Genomic DNA, 21439 nt, shown 5'->3' with positions numbered 1-21439 from the left:
CCTTGTGCTATCCTAGGCACTTTAACATTGGGAGTTGGGTCATCTAGACCCACTAGACAGAGCGCTAAACCTTTTTTCTTCAATGATTTGTGATCTTCACTGGTCTCCATGGATTACATTTAATTTTTCCACCTCTATCCACCTTTGTCATGGTAGGGATAACATGTCAATGTAAGGGTGGGGTCATCTAAGATAGCACAAGGGGTAAAGAAGTACTTTTCTTCCTTTTTTTTGAACCTTTGTTGGAATCATGGTTTTGCAAGCTTCTCCCTTTTCATCCTTTTTTATATTGTTTTTGCACAAAATGTGTTTCAGAAAATAGAAATTTTTAGAAATGGGAAAATGTATTTAGGATTTTCTGTTTCAAAAGGAAAGAAAAAGAGTAAAGATTTGCTGAAAATTGCAAATATAGGAAAGTATTTTATAAAGCCTGTAACCCCTTTTTTTCCCCTTCGGTTTTTACCTTTAAGTATGAAGGAGTAAAAAAAAAAGACCTTGAATTATGCATAAGACATTTTACCAAGATAGTTAGCTGGAACATATCCTCTTTGTCCATTGGCCTCTGCTAACCACCACTCCTTATTGCCCCCCAGGTCACAAAACTGGATGATGCGGACATGCTGGTACTCCTGCAAGGTCAGCTCCTGGGCGCAGCGAGCTTGGAACGCATACACGGCATAAAACTGTGGAAATACACACTTTAGGTGTAATGACAGCAAATACGTCATTTGTGTTGACAGTACTGAAAACAGATTACACACTGCACAATCCTGTCAATCCAGAGGGTGGCACTGTTTTATCAATTCTCAGCAGGGGTGACTGAACAACATCTTGTTCCTAGCTGCTGTCTTTTTTTTTCTTTCTTTTTTTTTTACTTTTTGCATTTTACCAGCAAAATGCTGTATTGCTACAGCCTTTTTTCAATATGTCATTTAAATAGAGAGTTAGGGTTAGCTTGAAGATTCAATTTAATGTAATTTTATAAAGAAATATTTTATCTTACATTCTAAAGTCATTTTACTTTTATAAATTGTTTTTTTTTCTCAGTGTTTGATTTAGTAATTCTGCTTCAAACCGTTAATATTACCTGCTACAAGTGTGCACCTGGTAACTAAAGAATCCTTAAATCTAATGAGTCAATGCAGCATACACACCTGCTGAGCCTCTGCCTCCGGTGGATCCTGCAGGTCGTCTGCAGCCTCCAGCTCCCCCGGCAGACCAGACAGGATGGAACTGCTGTCGGTGGTGTTGAGTTTGAAGCTGTGCAGGCTGCTGCTGCCACTGCCTGACACGAACAGACTAAGGTCGTCAAAGTCATCATCTGCCACGGCGGGCGGCTGCTGCTGTGGCTGCTCTTGAGCTTTCTGGCCCGCTCGCTGTGAGTCCCTCTGAGGGTTGTATTGTTTCAGGAATGTAGAGTAAACGTAGCCTTGTGCACCTAACGAGTGGACAAAAATACCGTCAATTCCGTCTTTTTTGTCAAAAATTGTTCTTTAAAGCCCCAAAAATAAGTGAAAGGTAATTGTTTGTGTGGAGTGTCATTCTGTAATGTTTCTTTTGTTGGTTTGCAACCAGTCTGACATAATATTTCTTTTTTTTCCAATATTAAGAGAACACGTGCAATAATGTCACTGACAGATTTTCTGTCACAAAGGCTTTTGTGCTTAGCTTTCTCCAAGCATCACTCTTTGTTTCTGACTCATTTGTAAATCTGAGGCTTGGCATATTCATAGTTTTGGTATCAACAGAGTAAGTTCCTGGAAATTCTCGTCTTAGAGGAAAAAAGAAGAGCACCGCTTTTGCAAAGAAAAACACTTTTCTTTATAGTTTGCAAAAACTGAAAATAATAAACAGTAACTGCAGCAAACAAAGCAAAGCAGGACTTAAAACCCTTCATACATTTGAATAACAAAGGTAGGGGGAGCTTTCTTCTTTCCGTGCAAGGGTTTGCTGAGAGTACACTGTGATCCCTGCTGCCTCTGTGAGGCGTAAAGGTGAGATGGAGACAGGCTATAAAGTTAGTCCTGTTGTGAGGCAACCATCTCAAGAGGCCGCCGCAGCAACGCATGAGACGCCGGCTCTTGGCAGTGCTTCTGGTGTGCTGACTTGTCAGAAAGTAAAGTTTGGTGCGTGAATAGCACTTTAATCACCTAAAATATGCAGTCTTAGTCACAGAGTAGACACACCTGCACATCCAGTCTGATCGCATGGCTCACCTTGTATTGTTGGAGCCTTTAGTTTGGCCTACATACAAGAATAATTTCCTTTATAGAAATAAACAAATGCGTAAGCTGCCACACACTTACCTCCTGTGTGTACCAGCCAGCGGCTGCTGCTTCCCAGTGGGTCTGTATCCTCCAGCAGAGCCACCAGCTCCCCCTCCAGCAGGCTGAGGTCCTGCTCCTGGCAGCCATTGCATTTCCTTTTTAGCTGGTAGAGACGGCTCACTGGGTATTCTGCCAGCAGCAGAGCACGCTGTTCCTCTGTCTGATGCTCCACCTCTGGCACCTGGAGGACAGAGCAGCACAGAGGTGTAATGCATGCATTGTACTTGACAGGTGCTTCATTAATAATCACTGCATGACAGTGTTTTTTGTAGGATATTAAACAAATCTGCAAATCTACTAAAGCTAGATCTATACTCGTTAAAAGAAAAAAAACTTTTTACGGCGATGAATGACTTCAATTGTCTCAAACATGGACATAATTTGTTGTTTTTACAGAGTTTTTTTCCAGTTGTTTAAAGCATTTTTTTCACAGAAGTTGTTTTTCAGGCCGTTTTACAAGCGCCTCATCTGTCTGTGATTAAGTTTAGATGTTTAAATTAAATTAATAATTAAGACTGAAGCAGTTTTCACAAAATATGTGGTTGATTTAATCTTGTTCCAGTGAGTCGCTAAAAAAAAAAAGAAGAATTATCTAGAAAAAAATCATTAGATCACTTTGACTATAGGGAATTTCCCAAAGCTAATGTGCTAACTTGTTATTTTTATAGTCAACTGAGTAGTAAAAGAGCACATTTTAAAGTGATAGTGAAATCTGGAGCTGCACAGTTAACTTTCTTACAGATGGTCTCCTTTCTCGTCTCTCAAAGCTGACTTTTCGCTCCATTAACCTCTGTGCATTGTCCTTTACAAAGGTCAGATTGTTCAGCTTGTCCATGATGCTGTTCTGAACGTCAATAATGTTGGATAGCGGAGGCTGAAAAGATAAATATTGCATCACTCAGTTTGATCATAAAATCAAAATAACTACTTTTTTTCGGTTCATGTTTGGGATCCTTACGGGTAGCTGTTGGAGCGACGGAGCATCAACCTGTGCATTTCCCATCAGCTCCTTGAGGAGTGCGACTAGACACACCACACTATTGGTTAGGATGGTGTGAGCAGCCAGGTTGAAGCGCTGTAATTCCTCTACAAGCAGATTATTGAGAGCTTCGTAGTCCCTCCTGGCAGGATCAGCTGGGTCCTCAGACCCAGCTGACATTGAAGATGTAGTGGCTGACGATGAAGACGAGCGCTCAAGGCGACAGCAGTAATCTAGCAGTTTATCGTAGCGCTTCTGGATGAGCTTCTGAGGAGCTGTGAACATGCCCTGGAGGGCAGACAGGGGCACCAAGACCACCTTCTCCATTCTGTCTTTCTACAGCAAAAGAGGCAAAAGACCAGTCAGCAGTTTAGTGAAGTTATGAATATTTTTGTAAGCATTTCTTGATAATTATGAATAAAAATTTCTAAAATTATACATAAATAAACAATGTCGTAATGCCCTATTGGCATGTGGCTGAAAGGCACTATTCCTGCATAAACTAGTTTCCAGCAACCACCAAATATCGTTACACCAAAGTCAAAAAGGCAATTAAAATCCTTCTGCATACAAGAGCCTTTTTTTTTAAGCCCCCTTTTGTGCAAGACTTTTTCTTTTCTTTTCTGAGTAAACAAGCATCTACATCTAAACATCTTTAAAAAAAACATGACATCTCTAACACAGGTTTTGTTAAGATGCTATTGGGAAGTGGAAAGTCACAAAGGCCACCAGGGGGAAAAAGGGTTAGGATTACAGATACAAAAGTAGATTCATCCTGTGGAGAAACGGCAGGCCACAGGACAAAAGCCTCAGTGTTGAATTAGAGCCCATGCAAGGAAGTGGCGAGGACAGACACGAACAGAAAAACTGATATGCAGAGAAAACAAAAGACAAGTAAAAGCTGAAATGTTAAATATGACTTGCCATGAAAAAAAAGGACTGGAGTTCACCAAAGAAAAGAGTACTTACAAACTGTTTGTAAGGATCATTCCAGTTATTGTGTAATGAACCATTTGTGTCAATTTTGTTTGGATCTTTGATAACAGTCTCCATGTCCTTCACATTCTGAACAGCTACAGACACCATTTCCTGCAGAGAAGGAATTTAGAATGATGATTATGATGATGCTATACGGTGGAGCAGTGGTTGGCACTATAGCCTGGCAGCAAAAAGGCCCTGGTTCAAGTCCCAGCAAGAGGACCTGAAACTGTGGAGTTTCCATGTTCCATCAGTGGAGTTTGCGTGGGGTTTTTTTTACGGCTTCCTCTCACCAAAAACATGCTTCATTGGTGAATGCGTGTGATTGTGGCCCTGCGACAGACTGCTCTGGAGTGGCTGGGTTAGGCTCTGGCAGCCCGCGACCCCGAAAGGAACAAAAACGGTTATACAACATCAAGGACTGATTATAGAGGATGATTAAAATAACATTTAATGCTAATTTCTCAATCATAACTTCTGAATTCCTGTGGGGTAATTTTGCCAGTTCCAACGAAGACTGTATAACTGTATAACATAAAATAATAGGATATCATGGTTACTGTTTTGAGTGGAAAACTGATTGATTTGGTTTTTAATTTCACATTCTGCAGGTAGACACATTTCTGATACGTCTGTATTTTCCGGACTATAAGTCGCACTTTTTTTCATAGTTTGGCAAGGGGTGCGACTTATACTCCGCAGCGACTTATATTAGAAATAAATTGAAATAAATACATTGTTAACCCTCCTGTTATGTTAATTTGTGAGGAACAGAGATGATGTTCCTGGGTCAATTTGATGTATGAGGTATGTTAAGTGTTAAGAGGATGTTAAGTGACTCAGAGAATCAGCAAACTTTTTTTTACAGTAAGATCTTGAAGGCTAACAACATAATATTCTATTTTCCAATGATTTCATAAATTCAGAAATGCAATAAAAGTGAAAACTGTTTCTACAAATACAGGATGAAAACAGAGTATTAGTTGGCCAATGATGCTTCATGAAAAGAATAAATAAATAAGTTTGAGAAAAAATTACTGTGAAATTATTAGATAAACAGTCTGCTATGATTGTGTCATATAAGGTTGTGAAAGTTAAAGTGCGACTTATACTCCGGTGCGACTTATAGTCCGGAAAATACGGTACTTGAAAGACCCACTCGGATGAAAGTTGTGTTTTTTGTGTTTTTAACATGTTCTAGGCATTTTTCTGATGATGGAGGACATACAACGGTATGGAGAAAAGTTTTTGTGACGTAGAAAATGTGCTGGATGCGCCACAAGCTCCCTGCTCTGTAATGTGGAATGGAAGGGGGGCCCATAACTTAAAGGCAAATTTTTAAATTACTGCCGCTCAACAGTAGGGATATTCTAGAAAACAACCATTTTTTATTTTATTTTAGGTTAAACTGCAAAATCCTACTTAGGAAGACCACTGAGAAACTTTCTTAATTGCCTTTTGATTCATCAGGAGGAGTTTATGTCTTGACCGTATAATTCAAGTGCAACCAGACATGAGCTTATTTTGTTTAGTGTTTGGCAACATCTCAACATCTACCATTGGTCACTCACCTGTGTGTGCTGCATGTAACAGTGAACATTCTTGACCAGCTGCCTCACAGCTTTCCCCAGACTCCTAAAAAGCTTTTCCTCTCTGTCAAATACTTCATCTCTCACCTACACAAATCACAGTAATTGATCAATAAATACGTAAATACAATTTTTTTAGTCCTCCAACAATATCAACATATTTTTATGCAGGTTAAAAACTTTGCATTGAACAAGAGAAATGTAGTTACTAAGTTTCACATTTACCTGTGGTTCAACTCCTGTGAGAATCTTAAGATAACCAGCAAATCTGTCTCCTTTTTTCCGAATTGAATGGATGTTAAGCTTGGTCAGTTTCCCCCTCAGAGTCCCTTCATCTTCTAACCTTTTGTACTTCATAACTGGTGATCAGAAAGAATATGGCATCAAAACCACGCTGAAATGTGTTGAACACAAGTGATAACTTTCATGAATGGTGTTGCACCTATGTCTTTGCGCCTCCTAAACTCATTTATGTTGATGTTTATGATCTTGGCAGTGGTGAACGCCTCCTGCAGGGGCTGATGGTCAGGGTGGTCTTCAGGTGTCGCCTGCCACAGCTCTCCCAGCAGCAGCGGATACTTCATGATCCTCTGCACTGGTTTGATGAGCAGGGAGCCCATGTCCAACAAGTTGGCTTTTCCTCTGTGCAGCAAAGCCCCTTTTTTAGTCAGCAGTCATTAATGGGATGAAGCAAATGTTAATGTGGAAACTTATCAAAAATATACTTACTCTCGATCATATATTTTCCTGAAATTAAACATACATACAAATAAATAAATGAATAAATACAGCTGTTTGGTCGATCATTATGACTAAAAAGAAGGAATTGACTTACTTAAGTGCTAATACACATGCAATGAAATGTTGTTTTATTTGTTCGTCCTTCTCATAGGCTTTCAGAGACATGTTAGCATCATCATGGTGGTAACAGTATATCTTATACACATCTTCTAAAGCTGCCTTTGCTTGAATGAATACTTCACCTTAAAAAAAAAAGCAGAACAGTTCATTATGACAGCACAAGAATAAAAAAAAAGAGGAGTTAAAATAGCCGTACCAATGACAACAGCCTCGGGATCAGGGTCCGCCATGGCATCATGCAGTCTCTGCAGGAGTTCTGCAGAAACCTCACACACGGTCTCCATGTTGGTGAACAATCGGTCTACATCTAAAACCTTTTTTTTAAAAAAAAAAAGACAAGTTGTGTATAACATAGTTTGACCCACTTTACCTCTAAATTAAAATAATTACATTTTATTTTATTTTCATGATTTTTACACAGGTCTTAAATTTTACAAAGTAAATCATTTGGCAAAATGTTTGCATAAGGTCACATTTATATAATGACCTAGTCATATGTTGTTGGGTTTATCTGAAAGAATTGTTATTCAAAGTAAAACACACTGACATCATAGAATAGGTTAAATTTAATGCTAGACTTGACATCTGGAATTCAATAATGAAAATTACAATATCAGGATTATTATTTTGCTTCTGCTGTTTTTTAAAACCCAATTAGATTTTGACAGTCGTTTACCTGCATTTTTCTCAGTGGTTGGACCACCTCTTTAATACACAATTCCAAGTCAGTGAGGTAGTCTTTTTCAGTTTGCACAAGTTCCTTGATAACGTTTGCCCTGCGGTTCATCTTCCTCAAACGGACTTCTTCTGGGTCCAGAATTGGAGAAAGGGGCGTGGACATCTCATGAGGCATCAGTTTTTCTAGGGGGAAAAGATGTTGTTCTGTTTCAAACTTTTTGGCATGTAAACAAGCATGTATTAGTCAGAATCACATGCAGCAATCATTTGAGTTTTAGAGATAAGAAGCTTTTTGCACAGGAAAAAAAGGTGATCAAATAATAGAAAAAAAAAACATTGATTCTAAGAAGAAAATTTCTGTAAAGTTGTAAAATGATCTGGATGCAGCAAGTCATTTTACTTAACTAGAAATGTTATTTCATTATAATAATACATCAAAATCTAAAAACTAGGAGTTCCACACAAGCTTTCAAAAAAACATAAGCTAACAAAATTATCTGTTAGAATTACTTCAAATTGAATGTTATACAGCCCAAAAATGTGTTGTTGTTTTTTTTTGCTTTTTTCAAATAATTAGTTTGTATTAGTTAAATTTTTCATCTACCTAATTGTAGTTTAGTGACAAAAGAAATTGTGTAATAAGTGGAAATGACTCATTTTAAAGCAAAATGCGAACAAAACAAAAATACAGTACAAGTTAGTCTATCTTGATAAATTACTTCTCCATCTTATAAAGTTATTCTGTTTGATAAAATGCATTTAGATGAACATTTCTTGAATAAAGGAACTGAAGTTTTTTGTCTTAAATCAGGTTTTTCTATTGTTGTGTGTAAAACAAAAGGATTTTGACTCATTTTAATAATAGGTTTCGTATACCTATATTTTAGCTCTATATGAGACAAAAAATTCTTGACTTTGCTGAAGTTGAGAAAAGCTTGGAAAAGTGTAGAGCAAAAATATATTAAAACAACTTAAAACCTGATAAAATGTCTAAAAACATGGTTTTAACTCTTTCCAAGTAGTAGTAGTTTGCAGTGTGCGTATAAAAGTAAGATTATTACCTAGGTTTTGTGGACTGTAAGCTTTAAAAACACGTAATTTTATTACAAGCTGCTTTTAAAAAAAAGTTATATTTCTATTTTTGTTTCTATTTTTTTTAATTTTATTTCACAGCCATCTAATTACTTTTAAGCAAATACCAACATGTCTCTCCAAACATGCTAGGCAGGTTTATGTCTTCTATTTTTTTTATTGCTCTGCTGCCTAATCAGTCTGAGGCTGCTGTGTGCTTTGCATGGAAGGCAAGAGCGCCTGTTCAGGGAAGACAAATGCTTCCTCGCTGCCTAATCGATGCCAAATACTGCTTCCTCCTCTGGAGGGAAAGAGCGATGAAGGGCAGAGAGCGAGGTCTGCGACGCTCGTGTCTGGTTACGAAACTAATAATGCAGCTGATGTAATTCTGCTGTGCGCTCTGGCATTTCATCTGCTCAGAACACACACACACACCAACCTGCTGCAGTGTGCTTGTCTTCATGTCCTTGTGAGGACCACCTTTTCACGCCCAATCACCATAGATTGTTCACAACGTCTTGTTCATGGTAGTGAGGATGCTTGACGTTATTCTGAAAGCTTTATAGTCAGTGTCTAAGGTGAAAATGTAGCTTCAGCATTAGAGAAGCGTAATGTTTTGATTTGTTGGGATATGTGTGTGTTGGTGTGCGCATGATTGTGGTGAGGTGGGGCATTGCAAGATTTCCACAAAAGCAGGGACACAGTCCAGCACTGATCCATACAAATATGTTTGAATCCACAAACAGTCAAATGTGTACATGCAAACACATAACCACCTACAGTATGTACTGTGCTTATTGCTCTTGCTTTTATTTAAAGTGACAAATATGGAATTATCTCATTTTTAAAAATTTTTCTTTGTTAGCATCCTGCTGATGTTAATATGATGTGGCCATACCTTTGCATTTAGATTGGATCATCAACGTAACAAAACTAAATGATGTTTTTTTTAGAAGGAAGTGGGTGTCAGCGACGGTGTAAATGAAATGAAAATATGTTTGAAAAAAATATTTTGTTGTTCCCTAAAAAAGCAGTTTCTTGTAAATTACTCTGTTCTTGATTTTGTCACGTTTACAATGGTTAAAAAGCAGCAAAGTTTGTGTTGTGAACTACTGAATGAAATTAATGAAATTAATAATGAAATTTAGAAATATTAAAAATATTTTATGGACTTGATCACACACCCCAATTTGTTAGTTTGTCCTAACTAGGATAAACAGGTTGACGGTTATGCTTATGTTTAATTAATCAGTAATATGTTGATGTGGCTACACATTTTTTTTGTACTAACTGGCAATCCCTATTAGAAAAGCTGAGAAAAAAAAAACAGAATGTTTAGGCTCATCCGGAAAAACTAAGACTGACGTTTACATAAAAGGTACACTTTTTTGGATCAGGAATCTGATTTTAGTAAATAATGTAGTTATATTCATTCTATAGTAAGAAGTCAAAAACATCGATTCATTGATTTATGTAGATTTCAAACCTTCTGCTTGAAAAGTGTTCCTTGGTTCAGTGAGATTTATGCCCTCTTTTCTGTTCTGTGCTTATTTTAGGCCTGCACACAGATTTTCAAAGAGCTTTAAGTAAAGGAACTGCTAAGACCATTCAAAAACTATCAGTTTGCACTTCTTAGGTCCACTGTGGATTTTGGATTTTAGGATTATGGTTGTGTCGTAAAAACTAACCTGTTTTAACCTTAAACTCCTTTAGGTACATCATGTTCTTTGCCTACTCTATTTGCTAGTATTTAGGAGAACAGATTCTTCCCTCAGCAGTACTGTCACTGGCTATGAGCTTCAAGAATAACAAATGTACCCACAGGTCATAGAGGATACTTTCAATTTTCTTTTTGCAAGCATATATCTTTTCAACTACTAGTAATACAAATTTCCAAACCTGAATGTTTACCATCTTCTGCATACCACTGAATTAACTACTGTTGTCATAGAGGACATTTAGGGCTTTTTAATGATACCAAATGTGAAGGGGTGGGGCTCTGGGAATTGAAGTTTTTGGTGGATACTTTTTTTCCCCTCGGTAATCAGAAGGATAATATTAATAAAAACAAGTTTTTATTCCTAATGGTCCCAAAAGAAAGCTTAAAATCATTTAAGATACACCTGCCTGTTTATACCAATTGATATAATCTATTTATGTATAAATAAGCATTGAGGTGTTCCATTGTGGCTGTCTAAGTAAACATTGACATTGAACAAATGCAGTTTTGTCTATTGACACTATTCTTTGCTCAAAAGACCATTTATAGGTGCTTCTTGCTGTCTGTGTCATAGACAAGCGTGTTCCTATAAACCAGAATTATAATTTTGTTTTCCTGAAAGTTGTTTGTTTTCAGATCTTTGTGTGATCTCTGTTTACCAAGAAAGTATCTTCTTGAAAATGCTTTGCGACTTGATATTGCTTTCTTGTTTGTGTTGAGTAGATCAAATTGGGTCTACTTTCTATAAAACTGTTAAAATAAGCCCATTAATACTGAGTAATAGAAATAATAAATCTGAATGTTGAGATGGCTTTAATATTTCAATAACCCGTATTTTCTGCTTCTAAACGTAAATACATTCTTGATGAAAGTATTCAAACCTCTTGTCTGAAGCAACCTGTATCCTTTTTTTGTATTGTGTCTCTAATAACAACAAAATTGACTTGAGGAGAAAAGTGATTATTTGCAATAAGTCATGTCACAAAATCTAATAGGGTACTGAGTGAAAGGTGGAATTCTTTTCAAAAAACCATATCAAATTCTTTAACTGCATCATGAGGTGTCATGTGTAAAGCAGCCCAATGATGACTGAAAACCTCCACCCGTGAGAAAAGCCCCCATAGAGGGAGTTTGCATACGAGGCAACTTTAGGCTGTGTGAACTCATTTGACATTTTCACACATTGATGTGTTGAATTATTAAGCTAATTCTTCACAACTAAAGTGTTAGAACCATTGACACACGGATTGTTTTAAAAAATAAACATTGAATGTTGGAGGGTGCAGCATGGCTAAAACTGTGGTTATCCTTTGGTTTGTTCGGTGAGGTATGGTTAGTGTATGAGTTCATTTGAAAGTGAATAGGCTGCTTCTTTTCACCGTATGGCTCAGTGAAAGGGATCCGACACACTGCGGCAAAAAAAAAATACAAAGCAAGCTGTATCATGTGACACTATCAAGGAAAAGCACGTTAACCAGCCACACAGTAAAGTGAGGAAACAGGAAACAAAAAAAGGCAAATATTCAGAAGGAATGAACATACTGCATTAAGAACCAAAACTTTTTTACTGAATTTACATTAAGTAGATTTCATCTCCTTAGAAAATGTGTTTCTAACTTGCCACATATAGGGTAGTAAGTAGGTGGTTGAATGGCGAGTAAATTATTGTCAAAGCTACTACATGGAGTGGCTGTAAATAATTAGACATTCTGATGTCATGTTTCCATGGCTCTATGACTTGATGAACCTGTCTGACAAGCTGATGACAAGAGGCTGTCGGGCAGCAGCTCACATGTTTCCTCTTTCAGTGAAGTAATCGTTCTGTCAATATTTGCATTGGTAATACCACTGTAAATATGCACCACTGCTCGGTCTGAGGAAAGGCTCCAGTCAGAAGGGGGCGGACAGATTTACTGAAAACACCTCTGTGTTTTTTTGACAACTTTGCCAGCTTTGATGCTGGTTGGAGCAAAGAAAAGGAAAGAAATGTAGTGAGGCACACATATCTTTTTGTGTGCGTGTTTGTTTGTGCCTTTGTGTGGGTGAAAATGGAGGAAAAAGCTATCTCACATTTCCACTGCAGGAAAGAAGAAGTAGGTTATACCTAATTACTTAAAACAATGCGTTAGTGTTCATTGTGGTATGGCATGTGCATTGTTCACAGCAAAGTAAACTAAAGCACAGGCAACACAGGAAAGTCTGCATACTTTGTGCTGTCATATGTAGACAGTGGCCCACTGATGTAATTCTGCCTGAAGTGCAGCATTCCCAGTAAATGAGTGCACTCGAGGACAGGTGGAGCCAGTTTTGCTTTTTGAAGATGAATATTTGCACGGAAGAATTGTCTTTGTCAGCAGGTTTTCCTTTATTTGTTTTTGTCTTGTGATTTATTTATGTTTTTGTAAACCCATTTTCCACTTCTTGTAGTTGAACACAACAACTTTGCAGGCCTAAAGCTTTGCCAAACAAAATAAGATAGAAAAACAATTACCTTCTAATGAATTAAAATATTTTTTTCTTTTTTTTTTCTAATGATTCTTCGAGTCCCTGAGCAGAAATCTCTGCTGTCTAGGTCTTGTTTACCTGCTGGTCCGGAACAATTCAAAAGCCACTCCTCTGTGCCTAAGTTTGGGGCACAGTTTGCATATGTGGCTTGGTCCCTGAGGGAATATCTTGCTCAGCACATAGTAACGCAACAGGTGCCCAGTACAGAGCGGTACTCACTCACTGACTGTGTATGTGCTCAGTTTTTTCCCCCTCCAGCCATAGTTGTCACACTCACTGCCCATCTTTCAAGAAAACAGTTTGTGTTCTACAAGTTTGAATGTTACAAATTACTCTGCAATATGTTCAAATGAATTAATGAGGTATCTTATGTGTGTTTTAACTGTTACCATAGTTTTGAGCCTTGGGAATGTGATCAGCTGATGTACCTTTAATTTTGGCGCTGTACTCTGTCTTGTCAGACTGACTTCTCCTCACCAGCGTCCCCAGGTTGATGTCACCTTTGGCCGTGTCTTCAGTTACAATAGTGTCCGTTTTCCTCCTCTCCAAGGTACGCCACAGCACAAGTCGATTCTTCCTTTTATTCACTTTTTCCTTGTCCTTTTCACGCCCGTTGACCTCCTTGGAATCCATGTTCAGGCTGTCCACTGTGCCCTCAGTCCAGAGAAGCAAAAAAGAAGGGAAGAGGGAGAGAGGCCGGGAAGTGCTTCAGGTGTACTGTTCACTGTGCCCTGACTGCCAGCCCTGCACAGGTGACGCAGCTCCTCCCCGGTCTACCTGTCATGAAGGTTGTGAAGCCACACCCCCTTGACTGCTCAGCTATGTTTCTTTATATGAGCTCATTACATCTTAGACGAACAGAAACTTTCATTTGACATCCTACAAACAAGCTAGACATTTCAAAAGCAGTTGTGAAAATTATTAACTTACAAAACTGCTTTATCCATTGTGTACACAGTACAAAGGTTTTTTTTTCCTTTTGGGGAAGGGGGTTACTTGTTTCTTGGAAATGTTACATAAAAGTTTCAGTGAAATAACACTACATTTAGATTAGATCTCAAGCAAACAAATAAATCCCATCTGATCAAGTGCAGAAGTTGCTTTTTCCTGCTCTACAGGTTTTTCTTATCAACCTTTTTTAGTGCTACTTGTAAATGCACCTCCCCCAGTCTTGTGATGTGAAGCTGTCACCCAAGCCTGACAAAATCCTCTGGGAAAAACTATAGGGTTATCATCTGCCTACCACGTTAGTCATTAATGCCTAAAGTAATGCCCAAAGATTTCTCCATAGCACTCCCTGACAATGTTGCAACGTTACACGGCAACACCTGGTCTGTGTTTTTATAGCACAAAGATTTCATTTTTATGTTTCCCCAATGAAACACAGGACTGCTCTTGGAACACAATGGCGAAACCTGCAGTCCCCCTCAGAGTATAGAGCTACCAAGCAGCCCTTCAAAAAGCCACACAGCAGGGTTGTTGTGTTTTTTTTTTGTTCTTGCTCATAGAAGGGCTGGGCTTTGTGGACCTTAATGGTGTGGTGCAATCAGAATACAGTACAGTAGCAAGCAGACTGTTTACCTGGTTGACTTTTTTCCCTTAGGCTTTCAGAGGTGCCGACACCTAAAACCTTTAGAACCTGAAGGAAAAGTGAGTTTTGCTGCAAATGTTTCACTGTTTGGCACCTTATTTCTCTCCTCCATATTGTCTGGATTCAGTCTCCTGACTGTGTTTGTATAATTTATTTCATTGATGTTAACATTTTCCTAACTCATAAAGTATGTGAAGAAAATCAAAATATAGACACTTTCATTTGGAAACAGTCCTTCTATGTTAATCAATCAGCAGAGTATTTTTAAAATTACAATATTGTAGATGTGGATATGGATAAATACGGTGTGTGACTGTCACTACACATGTATAAAATTTTGTCAACAAATGTAAACTGTAACAAAAAGAGATGTGCTTATAAAATAACGTTGTAGTCAATTTAGATTGAAGTAGAAGCTAAATAAAGATGATGAAGTGCAATTATTTAACTTGTGTTTGTATATTTGTATATGTTCACAATCCACCTAGCCTTCAAGCATGAGGAAAAGATGACAGAGTCCTCTGTTAGCACAGTGGTTTTAGTTGCCTAGCCCTGAGGTAAGTTATAGGACATCGTGTACCATAGGGTGTGGTTTCTAGAGTGTCAGAAACAACGAAGGGATCTGTTGTGAATAAATTCACCATCAGAGCTTGAGATCATCTTTAAACTCAGATTTTAAAGAAAAGAAACAAGCTGGGCTTTTGTTAATCAGTCCTCTAAATAACAAAGCACTACCATGATCCAATCAGTTTGTATTTCTTATTTTTATTTTATTATTTATTAGATCCCCAACCAGATTTATAAAATCTTTCAAAGAAGCTAAAAATTTTAAGGAAATGAAAAGAAAACATTTTACATTATTGCAATTCTTTGCACAACATCAGACAAGCTTAAAGTATTTTAAGCAAAAACAGTTATGACAAACAATTTATTTAAAAGCCAATATGGCTTGAAACTGATAAGATAAGAAATACTTTTGCTAGAAGATCTAAGAAAAGTCTTCACTAAACATTTGATCAAGAACTTCTTTCTGTGACCCGTGTGCTTATCATTTGTTTGAACGGAGATAGACACAAAAAAAGCTTGTCGATGTTATGAGGACGGCTGTTTGTTTTTAGCATGAGACACTTTTGGACTTTGATCTCTTAATGTATTGCTGAAATTATTACCATGGACAAAAAGCTGCAGTTAACCAAAGCAAATCTGTTTTGACAAACTGATTGTTTTAAAATCAAAATTTTGAATATTAAATAGCCAATCTCTTTAACTTTTTTCAGCCTTTGCTTGATGGTGAATTATCCCAAAAAAGAAAGATCCTTCTGTAACATAGTATTGCAGGCTTGATCAGTGTCTTACTTGGAGTTGTTTAACATGCCCTGAAAACTTCATGGCCACAACAGCTCAACAGACCTTTCATTGTATTTTAACTAATGCTTTTATTCTGAAATATCTGACCGGAAGCTGTAGTTACATGCCGGAAGACGGGAAGACGGGAAGCAGAAGTGAATACATTTCTTACAATGAGAATAACGTTGTTCCGCTCCTCATTGGGTTGCGTGGTGAGAGTTTTCGGACCAGCACCTGCTTCTAGCAGTAAAGCCGTCACACAAGCAGTCGCTGCTCATCTCTATTGTTCGAGAAAAACGATGCATTATCTAACGGAGCAGAGAGGACACCTGAATTCAACCGACTACCGTCTTTATTTTAGTAAGTGAAGCCGCTATGTATGCTGTGTCTAAAAAAGATGCTTCTTCTTAAAATGACCGGATAATTAGTTTACTGCGCCACCCCAGGCAGACAGGTAACCCACAGGTCGACTCAGGTGAAGGTTAACTCTTGACCTTCGAGCTGATAGAGCTTTTTATTTTTAAGCTAATGTTTTGAGTTCTTTGATCCTTAATTAAATCAAATGTTTAAACTCAAATTGTGTAAAACTTTGCCGCATTTAACAAAATTGAGGGAAATATCTGAGATTTGGCAACAGAATGCTCAAAATAAAGGAAGTAAATGCGTTTTAAAGGATGTTTTGATGTGTATTCCCATCATTGTTTACATATTAACATAGAGTACCCCTTACAGGCCCCGCCCACATACCCGAAAATAAGCATGCAAGTGTTACGTTTGCATCAGTCATCCAGTAAGTAGCATTAACAATAAAAACACTAGAAAAATATGTATTTTGCTCACAGAAACCCCAGAAGGAAGATACATCTCACCATTTCATGACATCCCTCTCATAGCAGAGTCTGAAAAGGTATGTTTTATTTTTATTTTCCTAGCAACCCGATCGATGTAAGTATTTGAGCCAAACAATCTATTTTTTTTATTATTTTTTTTTTCCCTTTTTGTGGCCTGGCAGGAAAATGACGCTCCAGCCAAAAAAGCGAAGACGGACACCGAGGTACTGTTCCTTAAAAACAATCAGTGTCATTACTTGGAAGTCTTCTTGATCATTTATGTTCTGCTTTGTTGACCTTAGGTGATCTATAACATGGTGGTGGAGGTACCACGGTGGTCAAATGCCAAAATGGAGGTGAGCAGAGACTTAAAGCATCTGTTTGCAGGTTATGCACATCTTTACAACAGTTGAAACCCAAAGTCAGCTCTCTACATCATATGTGAGTCATCACACTGTCGGATACATCATTTACTTGCATGTTTTCATTCACCTGCATGTTAATTGCCACTTAAGTATATCATGTACAAATGTTTGCGTTGCAAGCTTTTTAACATTTATTGTAAAGGGATTCCACAATATAAGTCTTTTTTGTCGGTATGCATTAAAGTCTCTCTCCGATGATCCTTTAATCTATTTTCAAAGTGTTCCCATTGGACTTTTTAATTATGATTATACTGTTTTTAGCCAAATTAAAATTAAAAACTAGTACAAACAGAATGTGGCCTGCGGATTGTTGCTCCTACATCTCTACAAAACCTTTCCAACTGCATTTTTTCGTCTGCTCCTGATTCACAATGATTTTAATAAAGAATTACTTAGAAGTGCTATTTTAAGCTTCATTTTCTTTATATATGTTTAGTTCTCCGTGATCAGAAAAAAACCACAAGAACATGTCAACACCAAAAACACAATTTTCATCGGAGTGGGTCTTTAAGCATTTTTGCAACAAAAAGACTTGACATTAGCTTTTTGTACATGCAAAGAGCTTACTGTAGATGGGGGGGGGGAAAGGAAGTGTGAGTTCCACATTCAAGTTCTCTTTGACCGTTTTCACAAATTTAACAGAGGGCGCTTTTGTTTATTTTTGGGTTTTCACTTTGCAATATTCCCCCCATGTATAACCAGAGCCCTGCTATTGACAGGTTATTGATGTGTTGCAACAGCAACCCATTCCTATAGCATTTGTTTCCTTATTGTTACCACACCAAAAAAGGCAATGAAGGCTCTTTGACAATGCTTCAATGTTCTGTGGTCATAAACAATGAGGTGTTATAAAGCTGAACTATATTTTGCCATTAGCAGGAAATGGTAGAAGTTTAGCTTTTTGTAACCAACTGGACAGAATATCTGTATAATAAACTCTACATTTAAAAAAGCTTTTGTGAATAATAAAATTTCCAGATTGCGACAAAAGAGCCGCTGAATCCTATCAAACAGGATGTGAAGAAAGGAAAGCTCCGATACGTTGCTAACGTGTTTCCCCACAAAGGTTACATTTGGAACTATGGAGCTCTCCCTCAGGTAAGGGGAAAAAAAGAAACAAACTTCCATAGCTTGACATATCTTCATCTTTAGTGTTAGAAAACTTGACATTTTTTAAGTGTTAGTCTTCAGTAAGTCTGTGGTTTTCAAATTATATTTATGTTGTGATGAACAAAAACCAAATCTGGTTTATTTTCAGCACAATGATCATCATATTCCAGTGTCTTTATTTTAGCTTGTTTATATCATATCTTCTGACTGTTAATGTGATTTCAAATTCTAACTGGACAAGGTTTGATTCTCGCTTTTGAACTGTTCTTTGGGTTAGACGTGGGAGGACCCAAACCACAAAGACGAGGAAACAAGCTGCTGCGGGGACAATGATCCCATTGACGTCTGTGACATTGGCACTCAGGTAACACTTCCTAACACCAGTTAACATAGTTTTTAGTTCACACCCGCTGTGCATTTACTGCTAAATTCACATTTGTGTTTTTAAACTTAAAACGTGGGAAATTACGCTTGACTGTTTGTCCTTCATCGCTCTGTCTAGGTGTGTTCCTCGGGTCAGGTGATCCAGGTGAAAGTGCTTGGCATTTTGGCCATGATTGATGAAGGAGAAATGGACTGGAAGGTTGTTGCTATTAACGTGAAAGACCCAGATGCAAAAAACCTAAATAGTGAGTATTTTAAATAAGTTCTTAAAACCGGCTTTAGAGCCTTTTTTTGTGTACTTCACATTTTCCAGAATTCAAAAAATCCATTATTCATTTATTTCAGCCAAACATACATTTAAAAAAATAAACATTCAGTTAGCCAAAAAATGAAAATAAAAACCTTTTAGCATAGATTTAATGCTTCATCACTGATCCGCCTCTGTTTGGCATACAAGCACAGCTTACCGGAACAGGAAGTAACTTTCATTCATGCTAATGGAAATACCTCATAACCCTCACATATCTTTTAGATAATTAACTTTCACTTTATTTTTGCTACACAATCTTCTAGTTCTATCATCTGCCTTTTTTCAGAAGAGGAAAACAACAATTTTCAATTTAACGATTCAAATGCGATGCATGCCTAAAGGAACAAACTGCATGTGGCTCTTCGAGAACTTCTTCAGCCAAAGACGTTTTTTTTCCAGGTATAGAGGACGTTCGCAGAAGCCGACCGGGTCATTTAGAGGCCACTGTGGACTGGTTCAGGAAATATAAGGTGCCAGATGGAAAGCCAGAGAATAGCTTTGGATTCAGCGGGCAATTCCAGGACAAGGTCTGTACTTTAGTTAAAAATTCTTTCTAAAATGTCATTTAAAATTTGTCAATAAACATTTGCAGTAAATTTTCTAAATGTATTTTCTTATCTGTTATACTTTACACAATTAAAGCTTGATTGTATTAATAATACATTTTTTCTGGTGTAAGGACTTTGCTATCAAGGTCATCAATTTAACCCACAAGCACTGGAGGGCACTGGTGCAGAAGAAAGCAAATACTGAGGGGATTATTTGGTAAGTAAAAGATTTGATCATGTTTGTCTGATTAGGAAATAAATCAATTTTCACCACTAAGTTCTTTTTCCTTTTCTCCAGCAAAAACATCACTTGTTGTGAAAGTCCACACGTGTGCAGTACTGATGAGGCGGATGTTGTTGTCCAGTCGGTGAGAACTTCCCACTCAGTTATCACGTGTTTTTAGGAAAGTTTTTAGCTGATATAAATTTAAACTATTAAAATTTGTTTTTTTAACCTGCTTGAATAACTCCTCTAGGCTCCTGTCTCCGGTCCTGCAAATCCTGTTTCTAAAGAAGGTAAAAACATTTAAACTTAATTTTTTATTATGTGTTTTATTTATGACTTTTACTGTCATTCTAAACTTCTCAAAATCTTGCACAGTCGACAGATGGCATTTCGTCTGAAGGCCTCAAAGCTCCATGGAACCTTTCTTTACACCTGTAACAGCAACATCAGTCTTAATGTATGCAGGTAGATGTTTGTTTTTCTTAAACACTCAGACGTCGTTGGTGAAAGGTGTCATTATTATTGTATTACCTTTTGAAAATCAATGATCAGTATAAATATGATTTTTTTTCCAAAGAGAAATTTTACACAATTGATAACAGACTTGAGTTAAATTAAAAAGACGTAATCACTTTTTCCTTTTTTTAAATCTCGCCATTTTCCTAAAACAGGGCAGTATTTTGTGTTTCATGTCTAAAGAAAACATCATGTAAGACTGAAAGGACACTTTCATAACATAAAGCCAATATATTGTTTTGTCTTTATACATTAAGGGGAATAAAAAAAACGAAAAGAAGCTAATCTTGTATCTGTCTCGTCTTATCAGTTTGGAAAGAAAACGTGATGCTATAAACAGAGTAGAACATGAAATTGACTTGGAAAAACATATCAAGTTGCTTTAAATAAATATAACTTTTATTAAAAAACACACATCAAAAAAAGGAATGATATCATAAACAGCTTTCAAATAAACTGCATCCATTACATTACAATACTTACAGTATCATTACCCATCCTTAAATTATATTTGTAGCACACGAAACTTTGAGAAAACTGGGGAAGCCTTGAGGGATTTTCAGACCAAAGGTGGCAGCTGCACTTTTGCTATTTGACAAATCTTTACAATGGCTTTAAACCATGCACCTGTACTTTACAGAATGGAGTGCACAGAGAGCACAGCAGGTAGCTGTTCAAGCATGGCAAGGCTAAAAGGAAACTTTTCTGACAGCACACCAGTCTCATGGAACTACAGCCTCTTTATTTTTGCCTTTTTTGTTGTTTTTATAATAGTATTGTTCTCAGTGTTGCACACAGATTTCTGCTTGTGCGCATTTTGCTTTTTTCAAACAAGCGCTACACATTGCACTTAAAGTCTGAAAACCCCCGATAAAAATCAAAATGGCAGAAAGGTTGCACCTCTTTATACCTTTAGTGTCTAACTGCTTAAAAGATTTGAGTGTGAAGCGACTGGTTGCTTAACTTGTGAGCCGAGCACGCGCAAAGTCAGGAAAGTCATTCAAGTAACGTTGACTCACATAGAAACACTCTAAAGCATCTTCAAGTATGGCTATGCTTTGAAACCCGCTCTATCTTCTGGCACCTTGGCTTTTCTCAGCAACCTGCTACTGTAGCTGGGTTCTGTACAACAAAATTCCACATTTGCGTTTGAAGTTTTATTTTACAAAGGAGTTAATAAAACTAGAACTTCTAAGCACTAGCATCATCCTATGAATGTAAACATTGCAATGACAGTGAGAGTAATATTTACAAAAACATCCTGTAGATGCCAGCCGTCATCATCCTGGAAAAGCTCTTTTGATGTTCTGTGTAGAGCCAAGGGTCAAGTTGACCAAGTATTGAACCTACATGAATATCAACTTGAGTTATACTCCTGCAAATCAAATGGTTGGTATGTACAAAGTGACATAATTTATTCTTTTTTTTCAAACACATACATTTT

At 37.3% G+C, this 21439-nt stretch overlaps 2 protein-coding genes and 1 long non-coding RNA gene across 4 annotated transcripts; 2 read left to right on the top strand and 1 right to left on the bottom strand.

The window, feature by feature from the left end:
* Window positions 1–144: 144 nt before the first annotated feature.
* arhgef38 (Rho guanine nucleotide exchange factor 38) lies at window positions 145–13465 on the bottom strand. The gene is made up of 14 exons (XM_011476087.3): window positions 13137–13465; window positions 7411–7595; window positions 6931–7048; window positions 6709–6856; window positions 6603–6620; window positions 6316–6515; window positions 6099–6232; window positions 5856–5960; window positions 4276–4395; window positions 3286–3642; window positions 3067–3201; window positions 2307–2508; window positions 1155–1438; window positions 145–683 (listed from the first exon to the last, which is right to left on the bottom strand). Exons 1-14 carry the CDS (start codon window positions 13339–13341, stop codon window positions 501–503), a joined length of 2394 nt encoding a protein of 797 aa, XP_011474389.2. The 5' UTR covers window positions 13342–13465; the 3' UTR covers window positions 145–500.
* On the top strand, window positions 10529–14743 carry LOC110015171. Its single transcript, XR_002290302.2, has 3 exons — window positions 10529–12296; window positions 13170–13258; window positions 13348–14743. It is a non-coding gene; the product is annotated as an uncharacterized LOC110015171 (long non-coding RNA).
* A 1019-nt stretch (window positions 14744–15762) lies between these two features.
* Window positions 15763–20275, top strand: ppa2 (pyrophosphatase (inorganic) 2). 2 transcript variants are annotated; one of them, XM_011476065.3, is made up of 12 exons: window positions 15763–16006; window positions 16489–16553; window positions 16659–16700; window positions 16864–16917; window positions 17880–17999; window positions 18289–18375; window positions 18514–18640; window positions 19105–19232; window positions 19385–19470; window positions 19552–19621; window positions 19730–19769; window positions 19855–20275. In XM_011476065.3, the coding sequence occupies exons 1-12, from the start codon at window positions 15820–15822 to the stop codon at window positions 19875–19877; spliced, it is 1029 nt and encodes a 342-aa protein (XP_011474367.2). In that variant the 5' UTR covers window positions 15763–15819; the 3' UTR covers window positions 19878–20275. The 2 variants fall into 2 exon arrangements, with proteins under 2 accessions (XP_011474367.2, XP_004065941.2); XM_004065893.4 differs by lacking the exon at window positions 16864–16917 and adding an exon at window positions 16779–16832.
* The last annotated feature ends 1164 nt before the right edge of the window (window positions 20276–21439 follow it).

This window comes from Oryzias latipes, chromosome 1 (assembly GCF_002234675.1).
Source record: "Oryzias latipes chromosome 1, ASM223467v1".
Lineage (NCBI taxonomy): Eukaryota > Metazoa > Chordata > Actinopteri > Beloniformes > Adrianichthyidae > Oryzias > Oryzias latipes.
This window is presented reverse-complemented; position numbering and strand designations above follow the sequence as displayed.